This window comes from Nerophis lumbriciformis, linkage group LG03, assembly GCF_033978685.3.
Source record: "Nerophis lumbriciformis linkage group LG03, RoL_Nlum_v2.1, whole genome shotgun sequence".
Classification (NCBI taxonomy): Eukaryota; Metazoa; Chordata; class Actinopteri; order Syngnathiformes; family Syngnathidae; genus Nerophis; species Nerophis lumbriciformis.
Genome location: NC_084550.2, coordinates 47,117,875 through 47,136,269, shown reverse-complemented (window position 1 = coordinate 47,136,269; position 18,395 = coordinate 47,117,875). Strand labels below are relative to the sequence as shown.

At 39.0% G+C, this 18,395-nt stretch overlaps 1 protein-coding gene across 2 annotated transcripts in view; it reads right to left on the bottom strand.

Annotated features, from left to right (window-relative positions):
- phf2 (PHD finger protein 2) overlaps positions 1–18,395 on the bottom strand; it is a 101,015-nt gene that overhangs the window by 58,352 nt on the left and 24,268 nt on the right. For both annotated transcript variants that reach the window (XM_061938042.2, XM_061938037.2), the window contains exons 2-4: positions 4,521–4,606; positions 4,247–4,361; positions 2,327–2,487 (exon numbers count right to left, since the gene is read on the bottom strand). In XM_061938042.2, the coding sequence (XP_061794026.1) occupies positions 2,327–2,487; positions 4,247–4,361; positions 4,521–4,606 (362 nt within the window). The remainder of the gene's footprint in view (positions 1–2,326; positions 2,488–4,246; positions 4,362–4,520; positions 4,607–18,395) is intronic.

The window sequence follows — 18,395 nt, the reverse complement described above, 5'->3', positions numbered from 1 at the left end:
ACTCTCACACTATTATGTTAGATCCACTATGGACTGGACTCTCACAATATTATGTTAGATCCACTATGGACTGGACTCTCACACTATTATGTTAGATCCACTATGGACTGGACTCTCACAATATTATGTTAGATCCACTATGGACTGGACTCTCACAATATTATGTTCGATCCACTATGGACTGGACTCTTACAATATTATGCTAGATCCACTATGGACTGGACTCTCACACTATTATGTTAGATCCACTATGGACTGGACTCTCACAATATTATGTTAGATCCACTATGGACTGGACTCTCACAATATTATGTTAGATCCACTATGGACTGGCCTCTCACACTATTATGCGAGATCCACTATGGACTGGACTCTCACACTATTATGTTAGATCCACTATGGACTGGACTCTCACAATATTATGTTAGATCCACTATGGACTGGACTCTCACACTATTATGTTAGATCCACTATGGACTGGACTCTCACAATATTGTGTTCGATCCACTATGGACTGGACTCTCACAATATTATGTTCGATCCACTATGGACTGGACTCTTACAATATTATGCTAGATCCACTATGGACTGGACTCTCACACTATTATGTTAGATCCACTATGGACTAGACTCTCACAATATTATGCTAGATTTACTATGGACTGGACTCTCCCACTTTTATGTTAGATCCACTATGGACTGGACTCTCACAATATTATGCTAGTTCCACTATGGACTGGACTCTCACAATATTATGCTAGATCCACTATGGACTGGACTCTCACACTATTATGTTAGATCCACTATGGACTGGACTCTCACACTATTATGTTAGATCCACTATGGACTGGACTCTCACAATATTATGCTAGATCCACTATGGACTGGACTCTCACACTATTATGCGAGATCCACTATGGACTGGACTCTCACACTATTATGTTAGATCCACTATGGACTGGACTCTCACAATATTATGTGAGGTCCACTATGGACTGGACTCTCACAATATTATGTTAGATCCACTATGGACTGGACTCTCACAATATTATGTTAGATCCACTATGGACTGGACTCTTACAAAATATGCTAGATCCACTATGGACTGGACTCTCACACTGTTATGTTAGATCCACTATGGACTGGACTCTCACAATATTATGTTAGATCCACTATGGACTGGACTCTCACAATATTATGTTAGATCCACTATGGACTGGACTCTCACACTATTATGTTAGATCCACTATGGACTGGACTCTCACACTATTATGTTAGATCCACTATGGACTGGACTCTCATACTATTATGTTAGATCCACTATGGACTGGACTCTCACACTATTATGTTAGATCCACTATGGACTGGACTCTCACACTATTATGTTAGATCCACTATGGACTGGACTCTCACACTATTATGTTAGATCCACTATGGACTGGACTCTCACAATATTATATCCCCTCCAAGGTTTCTCATTGTTATCCCATTGGGTTGAGTTTTTTCTTGCCCTGATGTGGGATCTGAGCCGAGGATGTCGTTGTGGCTTGTGCAGCCATTTGAGACACTCGTGATTTAGGGCTATATAAGTTAACATTGATTGATTGTTTGATTGATTGATTGATATAACCCAGGCTTAAACCAACTCTTTGTCATCTGGCATATCGGCAGCAGCTGTTCTCTCTCTCTCTCACCGCACTTAGCCAGTGATGCATTTACGGCCACACAAAAAGTCGGATAACTCCAACACCACACAAAGTGTCAATACCAGATCGTTACACTATGACAGATGTGCTTATTCTACTGTCTTTTATAAAGAATGTTAATTTGTCGTATGAATATTAATCATGAAATGCTGTTACTAGAGTACATGCATGCTAATAAAAAGATATATTAAGTGGTCTCTGAAAGGGGTACAAATTATTTCCAAAGATGGACCCCCACCTAGACATAAAAAACACTATAGCACACAGCTCATGAACAACAAGATTGTATTTGTTATATTCATTTAAGTGGGCCAAATCACTTATATTACAAAAAAATGTAATTAAAATAAAACATTTAACTTGTTATTAAGTCAGCTTTGGGACAGGTATGCTTCTGGTGTGGCCATAGTGTGCATGTCTGATGTCGCTCACATGTGCTCCAGTGAATGCTCGGGGAGTTTTTGCGTTTGCTCACACACATGAACAATTAGAGGGAACATTGGTCCCTACCCATCAGTACACTTGACTGAAGTACATTACTTAAACAGCAGTTCAAATCAAGTTAATATGAATGTTTAGGTAGAGCAACAACATTTGTATAATAGCAGATGGTTTCCTACCAACATAATTTTCTACATCACTGATGTAGAAGGTGGGGGGAGGCATTGACATGCCCAGACCATCTTTCTTCTGAACCAGGACCGGCTCCTCAAAGCCGTTCTCCTCTAGGTAGTCCGGCGTCAGCTGACTGCCGCTGAGTTTCACCACGATGTCATCCGCACTGCAAATGACACACAAGCAAACAGAACCTCGTGATAAATGTGCATTGGTGCAACATTTTTTTCATTAAGTGCAAAACAAGTTTCTCAAGTCTATCCATCAATCCATTTTCTACCACTTATTCCCTCCGGGGTCGCGGGGGGCGCTGGAGCCTATCTCAGCTACAATTGGGCGGAAGGCGGGGTACACCCTGGACAAGTCGCCTCCTCATCACAGGGCCAACAGACAGCATTCACGCTCACATTCACACACTAGGGCCAATTTAGTGTTGCCAATCAACATATCCCCAGGTGCATGTCTTTGGAGGTGGGAGGAAGCCGGAGTACCCGGAGGGAACCCACGCAGTCACGGGGAGGACATGCAAATCAAAAAGTCATTCAACAGCAGCCTCTAGTGGAGAAAAACTGTGTACTACCACAGTACCTCCCAAAAGAGAGTACCTGTACTGTAGACAAAATATTCTGTGTTCTGCCTGCCAAACAGCTTTTTATTAAGACGAGAAATATTGTCACAGTTTAATCTTGTGAGGTCTCGTGTTGTGTATTTATGTTGTAAATATGAGTCTTATACATTTGTCTATCTAAAACTATGTATATAAATTAGGGCTGGCGATAAACCGATATCAATATATGTGGCATTAGACCAGGGGTCGGCAACCCAAAATGTTGAAAGAGCCATACTGGACCAAAAATACAAATTAAAAGCCTTATATACTGTAAGTGTTATAGTGAAGGCAACACATGATGTAAGTGTCCATATTAGCCTACTATCAAAGGCTGACGCAAATCTTCATTGACAGAAATGTTGTATTTCAATTTTTATTCTACACATTTTTGCAAAATTGGAAATCATTAGTAAAATGGAGGCTTCTCACAGGGTGAGATAACCCCTGGAAATTACAAGCTTCGAATGGCCAAAGGTATAGATGTGTGTGTCCAAGTTAAAGGAAACGGCAGGGTGTCTTCTTCTAATGGATTTATCAAAATCTTTGCAAGCTGGGTAACATTTGCTGTGGTCTATAACAACATGGCACACAAACAACTATCAGAAATACAGCCAATATTACATACAGATAATAAGTCATTAGACATGCAAATATAAATTAAACACACAGAGGACATAAGTAAATGAAATTAAATGAGCTCAAATATACCTACAAACGAGGCATAATGATGCAATATGAACATACAGCTAGCCTAAATAGCATGTTAGCATCGATTAGTTTACAGTCATGGATTGACCAAATATGCCTGATAAGCACTCCAGCAAATCAATAAAAATCAACAAAGCTCACTTTTGTGCATTCACGCACAGCATAAAATGTTTGGTGGACAAAATGAGACAAAGATGGAGTGGCATAAAACACGTCATTCTGTGGCAGCATCAGAGAAATTTGTACATGTAAACAAACTAGGATCGCTAAAATTAGTAGGACAAAACGGTGCTTGCCAAATACTCTCATCAGTGAAGCATGTTTAATATAAACAGTTTGGTTGCGCCATCTTGTTGTCTCGTGGTTGATTCTTTGCATGAAGGGAGAAGAGAAACTAAAAATGAGTGCTGCAGAGAGCGAAAAAATTGTCGATAAAACAGGAAAAGTCAACTCGAAAGCAGTTTTGGGGATTTTTTAAACGGACTGTAGTCAGACCAAGGCGCTTATAATCAGTAATACCGCACCACCTTAGCCACGCTCACCCTTAGGTATAAAATAATTTACACATTCAATAATAATCTGTAAAAACTGAAAAAGATGTGCTCACCTTGGAAATGTTCTACTCCTGAGCTCCTTGATGAAAACTTGACTGCCATTCTGAACTGCTCGGATATCCGTGCTTTGCCCAGTGTCGTGTTTACTCCAATTCTTTTTCTTTTTCACTAAATTGAAAACAGAAAACCCAAATCAATCATCACTAACATTGATACAAATGTCATGATCTTGAGTGCAACAAAGTAAGAAGCCAGTAATGTTTCAAGTAAAAAATGTATAGATATTTTCAAATGGCGATTAAGTGTTTTCTAGAATATTGTACATACATGTGGATTTGCCGTGAATCTTCTCGCAGTTTGGACAATGGTATATGTCAATGTCTGGGGCGTCATCCTCATCCACACCAACACAACTGAAAAGAGTACAACAAATCACATCATTGACACACTCATGAAATAGTAGTAACAATTCACTAAATTGGATTATTTTAGACGGCATAGTCAAGATCTCAGATGACAGTAAATAATTGGTAGATGTGGGGGAAATAATCGATTTTTAGATGCATCGCAATTCGGACATGGACAATTATAAAACGTCAATAATTGATAATCGATTTATTTATTGTAAATAAAGTAATGCAGACAGTTCTAAAATTTGGCTGACTGCAGCGAGCTACCTTACCGAGAGATCTGACAAGCTCCTTTACTTATGTATACTTAAATTAATAAATCTGGAATTAATTTAACTGTTTCTTATTCCAAATGAATTGGGGGGTTTTAAGTTGCAAGTGAAACACGCTTATTCAGTGAAACGAAAATAAATGTAAAACAGATTAAATATGCATACATTTTTAATCGAATCGTAGCTCCTGAATTGTACTCGTAATCGAATTGTGAGGTGGCCAAAGATTCCCACCTCTAGTAATTAGTATTATTTCCAGTCCATCGCTTTTATTTTTCATTCCACTTTCTGTTTTGTCTCCATTCCTGTTTTTTTGAGCACTGGATCCCCTTACCTGTCTCTGATTAACAATAGGACACACCTGTCCCTGGTTGCCAATCACAATACTTCTTATGCCAGCACTGTCCATTTGCCTTGCACTTCATACATGTTTGCTCTGTCTGCACTTCCCAGCCGCACACATCTTTGTTTTTTTGTATCAACTGCATTTTCCCTAGTAAAAAGTGCTTCTTTTCTTTACTTGCTTGATGTCTCTGTATCTCGGGGTCCAGAAAAACACTAGAACTTCACATGCATAACACAGAAAGAAAAGCATTTCCCCCACAGACAGGCTAACTTCTCTTTTTATACCAACTGTTGATTATAAACTAACCAATACCAGTGTTTCCCCAACCATTGTATTAGAGGGGCGCCCTAATGTTGAATCATTCAATGATCTTGAAAATTTTAAGTATCAGTGTCAGCATTGGTATGACAATACTCAATCAATCAATCAAAGTTTACTTATACAGCCCTTAGTCACAAATGTCTTAAAGGGCTGCACACCTGTCGATGTAACTCCTTGGTAATGGAGCCTTACCGTGATTTGTAGTATTGCCCAAAACTAATGTAAAGTATCCAAACAACAGAAAAATAAGTGCTTATTAAATTTTAACCGAAGTCTAGATAAAACACGTTAAACATAAAGCAACCAGATATTAACAGTTAAAATTAGCAAGTAGAATAACAATTGTTTGGAGATAAGAATACAATCGGAAATGATGCAATATGTTGCTGCATATGTCAGCAGCCAAATTATCAGCCTTTCTAACCCATTTAAAAATGTTTTTCAAATATTTATATTATCATTTACATACCAGACAATATATTGTGGTATATGACGTTATTGCAGAAGGCTGCAATATATAATACAATATAGATTTTAGGCCATGTTTCCCATCAATGATATTTTTTTATACAGAACCAGATGACACGAGAAGTCATTTAAGGACACCTTTCGTATAGAAGAGGTTGATATAAATAGTGTTACAATCTCTACATGTTTACAATTCATCATCTGTGCTCTGTATCTGTAGAGGAGTGATCACATTCATTAAGTGACCCCTTTATTTTTGACTTTGTAAGTTATTTTGAGTCTTTCTATGATGAACGTTTATTAAATGTAACTGCTATGTAACATGTGTGCTGTGCGTACTTTATAGTCACTGGAACTTGAATGAAAATAAACTTCTTCATTCAAAGCACTGCATGTTAGGCTATTTTCTACTCAGATTTGGTGAAGTGAAAACCATAAAAAAGAAGAAGACGAAAGCCAGGGGTGTAAATGGACATACTGTATGCTTTGTTATAAAAAAACAGAGTATGCAGTAGTTGTACGACGCATTTTAACCCGGTGCCCTAATCTGTTCTTCATTTTACAGTATGGCAGAAGGCTGTAATTGCTTTCATCTTTCCATTGGGTGCTTTTTGAAGTGCTTTGTAAAAATATTGCCTTCATATATGCTGTATGTGGTATTTATTTGTTATTTATCAATCAGGCTGATGTTGGCGAGGTCTCACAAGATTTAGGAGTGTACCACATTTAATGGCCTTGAAAAAACCTGTACAGTTTCATGATCTATCCATCCATTTTTAGTTCAGGGATAAAGAAGAAATTGGTTGCAGCATCAAAACAGGGGGACTGCATCGACCTTGGTCCTTAGTTGGTGGTGCTGTTGCCCATCAATGGGAGACCAAAAGGTACATACACACAATACAATTAAAAAAAACATCAGTCCTGAGTAGGGTTGAACGGTATACCGGTATTAGTATAGTACCGGCAGTGTTTTACCTATTTCTAAATCACTAATCCTTGTCTCTATGGCGACAAGTAAAGTAAGTTTCCTATAAGTATCATCCCTGCAGGACGAGGAATATCTAAACATGCTTCACTACACACCGTAGCACACTGGCATCAATATATAAACAAACGCCATTGGTGGATCTACACCTAACAGCCACTGTAATGATATCAAGTACAGGCACGTATCTAGTCGATACTACTATGATTGCGTCGATATTTTTTGGCATCACAACATCTTTCGTTTTTTTAAAATTCATATTATGTTTATAAATTCAGGAAATATGTCCCTGGACACATAAGGACTTTGAATATGACCAATGTATGATCCTGTAACTACTTGGTATTGGATTGATACCCAAATGTGTGGTATCATCCAAAACTAATGTAAAGTATCAAACAACAGAAGAATAAGTGATTATTAGATTTGAACAAAAGTGTAAATAGAACATGTTAAAAGAGAGAGTAAGCAGATATTAACAGTAAATGAACAAGTAGATTAATAATTAATTTTCTACCACTTGTCCTTAATAATGTTGACAAAATAATAGGTAGATAAATGACACAATATGTTACTGCATACGTCAGCAGACTAATTAGGAGCCTTTGTTTGTTTACTTACTACTAAAAGACAAGTTGTCTAGTATGTTCACTATTGTATTTAAGGACTAAATTGCAATAAGAAACATATGTTTAATGTACCCTAAGATTTTTTGTTAAAATAAAGCCAATAATAAAAAATGTTGTGGTCTCTTTTATTTAGAAAAGTACCGAAAAGTATCAAAATCATTTTGGTACCGGTACCAAAATATTGGGTATCGGGACAACACTAGTCCTGAGTAACTCTTTATGTCCTTGTCGCACAGCATGATTAGAACCATGATTGGCATCGTGGGGTGAAATGTGGAGCTGTCGTGGTGAGCGTATCACAACGCATCTGGGTGAGTATATCACATCGCATTTGAACTTGACATGAGGCGTGGCCATTGTGGCAATCGTAGAAAAACTTTAGACGGTAAAAAAAAAAGTGCCATGCCCACTATGATGAAGTTGCTGTTGTGCTGTTTGCATCTAGTCGCATCAGAACGTGTCAATAATGCAACCAAGCATGGTGCCTAATAGGGTTGTACGGTATACCGGTATTGGTATAGTACCGCGATACTAATGAATCATATTCGGTACTATACCGCCTCTAAAAACTACCGCTGGATATTGGTGGATCTACACCTGACATCCACTGTGATGATACCAAGTACAGGAGCGTATCTAGTCGATACTACTATGATTACATCGATATTTTTTAGCATCACAAAATCTCCTTTTGTTTTTTTTTAATTTATATTTTGTTTATAAACTCAGGAAATATGTCCCTGGACACATGAGTACTTTGAATACGACCAATGTATGATCCTGTAACTACTTGGTATCAGATTGATACCGAAATTTGTGGTATCACCCAAAACTAATGTAAAGTAACAAACATCAGAAGAATAAGTGATTATTACATTTTAACAGAAGTGTAGATAGAACATGTTAAAATAGAAAGTAAGCAGATATTACCAGTAAATGAACAAGTAGATTAATAGTTATTTTTCTACCGCTTGTCCTTAATAATGTTGTCAAAATATTAGAATGGAAAATGACACAATATGTTACTGCATACGTCAGCAGACTAATTAGGAGTCTTTGTTCGTTTACTACTAAAAGACAAGTTGTCTTGTATGTTCACTATTTCATTTAAGGACAAACTTGCAAAAATATACATATGTTTAATGTACCCTAAAATTTTTTGTTAAAATAAAGTCAATAATGCAATTTGTTGTGGTCCCCTTTATTTAGAAAAGTACCGAAAAGTATCGAAATACATTTCGGGTACCGGTACCAAAATATTGGTATCGGGACAACACTAAAGCCTAATCTAGTTCATCGGGATAAACTAGAAAACAAAAAAGCTCCATCGCGCTGTGTTGCGATGTGATATAATCTGTTACGCCGCCGACCTGATATGATGACATTACAATCAGATACGTTTAGATGCGCTGCCAACTAGGGCTGTATGGTTAACCAATATCGAGGTTTGAATTCCTGCAATCATCAATCAAAAGAAACTGAGGTTTTTGAATTTTCTTTCTCCATCTTCTAACAGAATCCGAATTGTCGAGCCTTGCATCCTTGGCCTGCTGACCATTCTAAAGTGGTTAGAGGAAACAGCGTTGCGTGTGCTGCAACCAATGCAGTCATCCATCCATCCATCCATTTTCTACCGCTTGTCCCTTTTGGATCGTAGGGGGTGCTGCTTCATTCGGGCAGTAGGCAGGGTACACCCTGGACAAGTCGCCACCTCATCACAGGACCCAATGCAGTCAGTGTGCTAATATAACAACAAATACTGTGTTGTATTATTGTACAGTATCTACAACAAGTTTTAATAGTGACAGTGTATAATGGCTGAAAGAACGTCTTCCGGTGAAAGCAGTACGAGGCCTGTCAACTTACTTCAAAACAGGTGGACGACACTTCTCTATTATATCTGTGGGATCCATTGCTGGGAGGTCTACAATCAATATCAAGCTGCTTGTGATTTGCCGAAGGATGAACGCCTTTTACAAGATCTTGAACACATCATGCTGGCCAAGCACACCGGTGAGTCAATTATTGAGTTTAACGGTAGTTATTGTAATGTTCAAATGAACAGCTGTAACACGAGAATGTGCTTAGGAGTTATTTGTGAAATGTATATGCAGTATACAGGTTGGTTCATTTTTGTTATTACAGTGTGTTTCTTCTGTATTATTTTATTAGTAGATATTGTATTGTGCTTCCAACAAGTAATAATAATAATAACTGTTATTTATAAAGCACTTTTCATTTGACATCAAATCTCAAAGTGCTACACAGGCTTCGAATTTTACCTTTTTAAGGTCAAGGCAAGTGTTGCCTTAAAGGAGGGCACCAAGGTAAGTTAGAAGGGCACCAAGACAAACATTATTTTCTTTCGAGGCAGGAGAGATATATATATACATATATATATATATATATATATATATATATATATATATATATATATACACATTTATATATATATATATATATATATATATATATATAGTTCATGTATGAGATCTAGGGCTGCCACTTTTGGCCAGAGTACCGTATTTTTCGGAGTATAAGTCGCTCCGGAGTATAAGTCGCACCGGCCGAAAATGCATAATAAAGAAGGGAAAAAAACATATATAAGTCGCACTGGAGTATAAGTCGCATTTTTGGGGGAAATGTATTTGATAAAACCCAACACCAAGAATAGACATTTGAAAGGCAATTTAAAATAAATAAAGAATAGTGAACAACAGGCTGAATAAGTGTACGTTATATGAGGCATAAATAACCAACTGAGAACGTGCCTGGTATGTTAACGTAACATATTATGGTAATAATTAAAAGTCATTCAAATAACTATAACATATAGAACATGCTATACGTTTACCAAACAATCTGTCACTCCTAATCGCTAAATCCCATGAAATCTTATACGTCTAGTCTCTTACGTCAATGAGCTAAATAATATTATTTGATATTTTACGGTAATGTGTTAATAATTTCACACATAAGTCGCTCCTGAGTATAAGTCGCACCCCCGGCCAAACTATGAGGAAAAACTACGACTTATAGTCCGAAAAATACGGTAATAATTAAGATTTTTGTTATCAATATTGAAATCATGATTACTGACTGTTAAGTAAAGCAGTGTTGGAGTGTGAACGCAATACCATCATGTCATTTGTAATGTCTAATAAAAAGACAAACGCTATCCTTGTGATTTAGGGCTATATAAATAAACATTGATTGATTGATATATTTATAGACAAATATTAGTTTTTTTTATTCTTTAATAACTTCAACTTGTCAGCTTTTTGTCATTACATGATGCCTTTCTCTCTAATTTTACATTTTGATAGAAAGAGTTTTTATTAAAATTTTTGTTTAAGTTATGTACATCATGTAGATGATGTATTGGGACAGATCCATTATGAGTTTGAGCAGAAATATGTCGTATAGGAATTAACTATACACAATAACACATTAACAAACTGATGTGTCACATGAATAAAAACACAATCAATGTACCGTATTTTCCGCACTATTAGCCGCACCTAAAAACCACAAATTTACTCAAAAGCTGACAGTGCGGCTTTTAACCCGGTGCGCTTTATATATGGATAAATATTAAGATTCATTTTCATAAAGTTTCGGTCTCGCAACTTCGGTAAACAGACGCCATCTTTTTTCCCGGTAGAACAGGAAGCGCTTCTTCTTCTACGCAAGCAACCGCCAAGGTAAGCACCCGCCCCCATAGAACAGGAAGCGCTTCTTCTTCTACTGTAAGCAACCACCCGCCCGCGTAGAAGAAGAAAAAGCGCGCGGATATCACCGTACGTTTCATTTCCTTTGTGTGTTTACATCTGTAAAGACCACAAAATGGCTCCTACAAAGCGACAAGGATCCGGTTCATGAAAAGACGCAATCTCTCCATCCGCACACGGATTACTACCGTATTTCACAGCAACTGATATTCCTGTGAACCGCACTGTGGAACGGGAGCACGTACGGTGAATATTCGCACCACAGGGAATGAGAAGTCATCCTTCACTGTGGTTCTAGCTTGCCATGCTAATGAAACTTCCACCCATGGTGATATTCAAAAGGAAGACCTTGCCAAAAGAGACCTTTCCAGCCGGCGTCATCATAAAAGCTAACTCGAAGGGATGGATGAAGAAAAGATGAGCGATTGGTTAAGGTAAGTTTAAGTTTACGCGAAGAGGCCGGGTGGCTTTTTTCACGCAGCTCTGTCCATGTTGATATACGTATGTTTGTGATTGCACATTTGCGTACATTTTGGGAGTGAACAGAGTTGTTAGAACGCTGGTTTTTAATATATTATTAAAGTTTGACTGACCTATCTGACTGTTTTTTTGACATTCCTTTAGCGCAGTTAGATGCGGCTTACAACACCGGGCGGCTTATAGGTGGACAAAGTTTTGAAATATGCCGTTCATTGAAGGCGCGGCTTTTAACCCAGGGCGCCTTATGGTGCGGAAAATACGGTAAACAAAACCTGGTGTTTACTTTTTGATATCAAAATAAAACACAAAGCAGTTTGGCTAATGAAGATGAAGTCTAATAAACAAGCTTTGTTCTTCTCCAACGCCTCCCTAGTGTTTTAGTACAACAGTTTGGCCACAAAAAAAAAATCCCGGCGTGATACCTCACACATCGAATGAACAAACATCACAGCCTGCGTTCAATTCGATGAGATGACAAAACATTTTAGCTAGTATTGATGTTATTCGAACACTGATACAGTTTGCAGTTAAACTTTCAGTTCGGTTCATTTTCGGTACAGTAAGAAAACAACAAAATATACATTTTTTGGTTATTTATTTACCAAATTTGTAAACAATGGCTTTATCCTTTTAACATTGGGAACACTATAATAATTCTGCCCACATTAATCAACATTAAACTGCCTCAAATTGATGCTCAGATTAAATAAAATGACAAAACTTTTCTTCTACATATAAAAAGTGCAACATTAAACAGTTTCAAGTCAACTCATCATGCTTAATTTATTACAGCATTTGGGAAGCCTGTAGTTGATTTATTATATAAATGTTATATTTGTATCAACATGTGATAGCAGGGACCCTGCCATTCAAAACTAGGCTGCTGCATTTCTAATGATTAATGTAACTATAGCTGAAAAAATAGTACAAGCAATAAGAATAAGCAATAGGAGAGACTACACAAACACACACACGCACACCGCAAAATGAGCTAACGTTACGCTAAAAGCTAATTAGCCTTCACCTCAAGCCAGGACTGCGAGCAAGCTGAGCTGCAGTTTAAGTTTCCAGAAGGTCAACGGGCTCATAGTGATGTTACAAGTAGTTGACTGGGAGGTGTTTATTATCATTTGGGGAGAGTATGCTGCCTTATGCTCACCTGCTAAACACCTATCTGCTCGACTGAAGCACTGACTACATGTGCTCTGAATACGCACTGCTGATTGGCTGTTACCGCTTTGAATACGCACTGCTGATTGGCTGTTACCGCTTTGAATACGCACTGCTGATTGGCTGTTACCGCTTTGTGTGTACCAATCAGATGCTTGTGTGGGTGGGACATTGCTGGGTGCTGAGACACGATCTACAGATTAAAATTAGCTGTAGGCTTTTCTAAAACGGTGAGATTTAAGTCCTTTTTTAAAAGCCCTGAGTTGGTCAGAAAGGGCGTTCCACAGACGGGGAGCGGCAACTTCAAAAGCCATACATACCCCCTATAGTCTTGAGCCGTGTCCTGGGCACTAGCAGACGGTGCTGTTGGCCTGACCGGGTTGTGGTTGAGGTGTGTGGTGTGAGCAAGTCAGTGAGGTAAGTGGGGGCATCACCGTGCAGACAGTGGTGGATGTGCAGGAGAACCTTGTAGGCAGACTCACTGCGCCTCGCCTCTCTCTCTTCAGCCTCACATCCTACGCTCTCGACACCGCGGCCACTAGAGATGCGCGGATAGGCAATTATTTCATCCGCAACCGCATCAGAAAGTCGTCAACCATCCGCCATCCACCCGATGTAACATTTGATCAGAACCGCATCCGCCCGTTGTTATATATCTAATATAGACGATGCAAGGCATTAGTGAGGTTATAAAGATTTTGCCTGTTAAAGAAAGGAGACTGATCCAATGCAGTGCAGACATTCGCGTGCCACGCTGTCACGACCCAGACACACACCAGTGCGCAATCATATGGGAGCCGCGCTGAGCGCACCTCCAAGCGCATCTCGCTGCCGGCGACGGCCGCGTATGAGCCCGACGCTCCAGCGCCATCCATTTTCAGGGCTAGTTGATTCGGCAGGTGGGTTGTTACACACTCCTTAGCGGGTTCCGACTTCCATGGCCACCGTCCAGCTGCTGTCTATATCAACCAGGGTGAGCCCCACCCCTTTCGTGAGCGCACTGCGCGTGGAGTGACCCCTGTTACGCGCCCCCGGCAATGGGGGTGGCGGGCAGGTAAGCTGCGCGGGCGGAGCGCGCGGAGTGACCCCTGTTACGAGCCCCCGGCCACGGGGGTGGCGGGCAGGTAAGCTGCTTACCTGCTGCGCGTGACGCCGGCCGCGGCGAAGGCAGACGAGGCGGGGTGTCAGTGCGGTGGGCGCGGTGGTGACCCTGGACGTGCGTCGGGCCCTTCTCGCGGATCGCCTCAGCTACGGCTCCCGGTGGGGCCCTCTCGGGGGAAGGGGCCTCGGTCCCGGACCCCGGCGAGGCGTCCCTTCTCCGCTCCGTAAAAGTGTCCATCTCTTTTTTTTTTTTCTTCTGTTGTGGCATATGCAGCAGGTGCCTGCTCGTTTTTCGTATGTGGGTAACAACATTTAACTATGTATATATATTTCCAAATTGGTTTAACTGCCACCCGCCTGAATCTATTTAAAATCTAATTTTTTTTTATTTCAACCATCCGACCCGACCCGACCCGCGGATAAAATCTAATTTTTTTTAATTTCATCCGCCCGATCCGCGGATAATCCGTGGACTCCGCGGTTGTGCCCGCAAACCGCGCATCTCTAGCGGCCACACACCCCGAGCATGGCGTCACACCTCACCCGCTCGTCTCGCAAACGATGCAATGCATTAAGGCTGACTGTTGCAACGCATCGGACATTTTCCAGCATCTTCCTGCATGCGAGGACGTGCATTTTGGGGACGCATCGTTAGAAAGACGCCCACACTTTTTGGGCAGCAATCAATCGACTTCCTCTCTCCAGCAAGGTGATGCTCTGCTAGGAGTTCTGCCACGTTTCCACCATCAGTGATGGTTTGGGGTGCCATGTCATCTGCTGGTGTCGGTCCACTCTGTTTCCTGAGATCCAGGGTCAACGCAGCCGTCTACCAGCAAGTTTTAGAGCACTTCATGCTTCCTGCTGCTGACCTGCTCTATGGAGATGGAGATTTCAAGTTCCAACAGGACTTGGCGCCTGCACACAGCGCAAAATCTACCCGTGCCTGGTTTACGGACCATGGTATTTCTGTTCTAAATTGGCCCGCCAACTCCCCTGACCTTAGCCCCATAGAAAATCTGTGGGGTATTGTGAAAAGGAAGATGCAGAATGCCAGATCCAAAAACGCAAAAGAGTTGAAGGCCACTATCAGAGCAACCTGGGCTCTCATAACACCTGAGCAGTGCCAGAAACTCATAGACTCCATGCCACGCCGCATTAACGCAGTAATTGAGGCAAAAGGAGCTCCAACCAAGTATTGAGTATTGTACATGCTCATATTTTTCATTTTCATACTTTTCAGTTGGCCAACATTTTTAATAATCCCTTTTTTGTATTAGCCTTAAGTAATATTCTAATTTTGTGACACACAGAATTTTGGATTTTCATTTGTTGCCACTTCAAATCATCAAAATTAAATGAAATAAACATTTGAATGCATCAGTCTGTGTGCAATGAATAAATATAATGTACAAGTTACACCTTTTGAATGCAATTACTGAAATAAATCAAGTTTTTCAAAATATTCTAATTTACTGGCTTTTACCTGTATATGCATTAACAATATATACATATATATATATATATATACATATATATATATACGTATATATGTGTATACATATATGTGCATACGTGTATATATATATATATATATATATATATATACACACACACACACACATATATTATATATACTGTATATTAACTATATATATGCATTAACAATATATGCATGTATATATAAATATATATATATATATATATATATATATATATATATATATATTAGAGCTGAAACGATTCCTCGAGTAATTCGATTACAAAATATATTTGAATAATTTTCGCTGCCTCGAGGCGTCATAAAAATATTTATTTTTGTTTTCTTTACGACATTTTGCGTCGTTTAGTAGTCAAAGCTCACGTTTCGCCCTTTTGTCCACACGCAGACGCATACTTTTGTTTTTAAAAAGGCAGACTTTTACCAACGCTGGTCAAAGCGTAGAGATCCAAAACTTTCCTCACAAACGGAGACTTGTGATGACGTCACGGTTGCACACTGTCATTTCCAAGCTCAACAACACTGCCTTGCTGGCTTTAAACACACTATACGATGACTTACTGTATTTTTGAACGTAAACATGCTGCTATTTTCACTCAACATTAATAAAAAGACACATCAAAATGGGTTTTGCGACACTCCCGTCGGCGCTAATGACAGTCAGCTGTTTTGGATATGATCGCTGTGGAAACCTCACTTGTGTGGATGGAGATTGTTTTAACCCCAAATATGTGTTTTTGAGACTCTCCGTGTTCATGTAGACATGGCGTTAAAGGCACTACCTAATCCACTTTTTATGTTTGATATAATGAAAACTGTTCTTGTTTTATTTTTGATACTAACAATATAGTTGTATTTTAACTTTCTCAGGGAATATTAATTTAGAACTAATTTTATATATATATGTGTTTTCATCTCAAACATGTTATGATGGCAAAATGAAAATTGATTACTATTTTGCATGCAGAGAATGCAATGAACTGTATTGCATTCTTAAAATTTGAAACTGTTGTTGTCATTATTAAGTGGTTTGTATTTTTATATTGTTTATGTATTTGTTGGCAGGTTGAAAACAGCTCAGCGGATTTGCGTGGAGAAACCACCATTTAAACGGCACCGTATAATAATCATCAAAAACGCACGAGAGACAAGAACTTCGTTTATGCGGTCACACCCCACAGCACACAGGGCTGTGAGCGCACCTGTTTTTATTAGCACAATCAACCACGGACGCATTTCAGCTGTGCGTGTCAGCCTTCAATAATAAAAACAGGCGTTTAGGAAATAAAAGACAATTAGGCCAAACGCAATAATTGAGGGAACATCTTAACATGTATAATTAAACCTTAATTAAGCAAAAATATTGCTCCGGCCCGGCTTCACCAAATAATAATAAAAATCCATTTAATAAAGTCAACAAGAGAAGTATCCCACACTTCTCTTTTGTAAAGTCAATTTGTACAGCTGATATGGGCATCTACATCAACAACATGGTTTGCCTGAGAAGCTGGACAGGACCAAAAAAAATAAAAATAAAAAACTTTTTTTTTTTTTAAGCAAAAATATGTTGTTTTTTTCGATTACTCGATTACTTGATTAATCGATCAGGATATTCGATAGAATACTCGATTACTAAAATATTTGATAGCTGCAGCTCTAATATTATAATAATTCCAAAAGTAATCGTTGTTGGCTCTCACAAAATCTGCTTGATTTGCATTGTTGTTGACGGGGAAGGGCTCTGTGGTTCCGAGCGCGACGTCACACGATCACGTGACTGACTTCATCATTATCTCTCAAAATGGCTCGGGAATCTCCGTGAGGTTGATACTATTTTGGTCATATCTATTTATCCGCAAACTTTGTAAGTCTTTTGGTGTCATAAATCAGATGGATATAATAATAGCTTCAATATAGAGGCAACTTGTTTTTCTACTCTACTGGTACTTTAATAATAAAAATCACTATTGCAAAATATCAACAATGGAACAAAAATGTAGCTGAGATAGGCTCCAGCGCCCCCCGCGACCCCAAAGGGAATAAGCGGTAGGAAATGGATGGATGGATGGATGGATGGATGGAACAAAAATATAATTATAAAAATGTCAACAAAACAAAAATGAAAGGAAAGGTGTTCTGTTTGCAGTCACAGGCCAAGAGATACTTGAGAAAAAATTATATGAGGTGAATCACAAAATTTGCTGGCTGTACAGACGAGAAACTGTTGGTATTGATACTATCAGTATCAAAATGGTCTTTTATTATTATTATAGCATTTATTAGGATCAATATGCCCACCCCGAATGCCAGCAGAAAACAAGTTCAATGATTAGTGCTTTTGGAATGCATGCACCAACAATAATATTTGAAGAACAGTATGTGGAGAAACTTCAAAAATAAGCTTTTGTCAATAGATTCATTGATAATACGTATTCAGTTTTATAAGATATGAGATGTCTCTTGGCTAACTGTTATGCTTTAGGGTACGAGCTTCCCCACCACTGCTAGCATTAGCCTATAGCTAGAGTAAGCCAGGGCGATAAAACAATTTTATCAATATTTTTTTTTGATGCAGACGATTTAAAGATTTAAAAATTAAAAAAATTCTCCTCCTCTTTCGTAGCTTGCGCCTTCCCATTACTTCCTTAGCGGCACACATGGCGAAACATGGCTAATGCTGACTGACGCTGACGAGAGCGAGACGTTTGTTCCCAAGAAAAGAAAAGTGGCAACAGGTGTGGAACAAGTGACTGCACGGTGCAAAGTTTGTTTCAAAAAGGCATCAGCACAA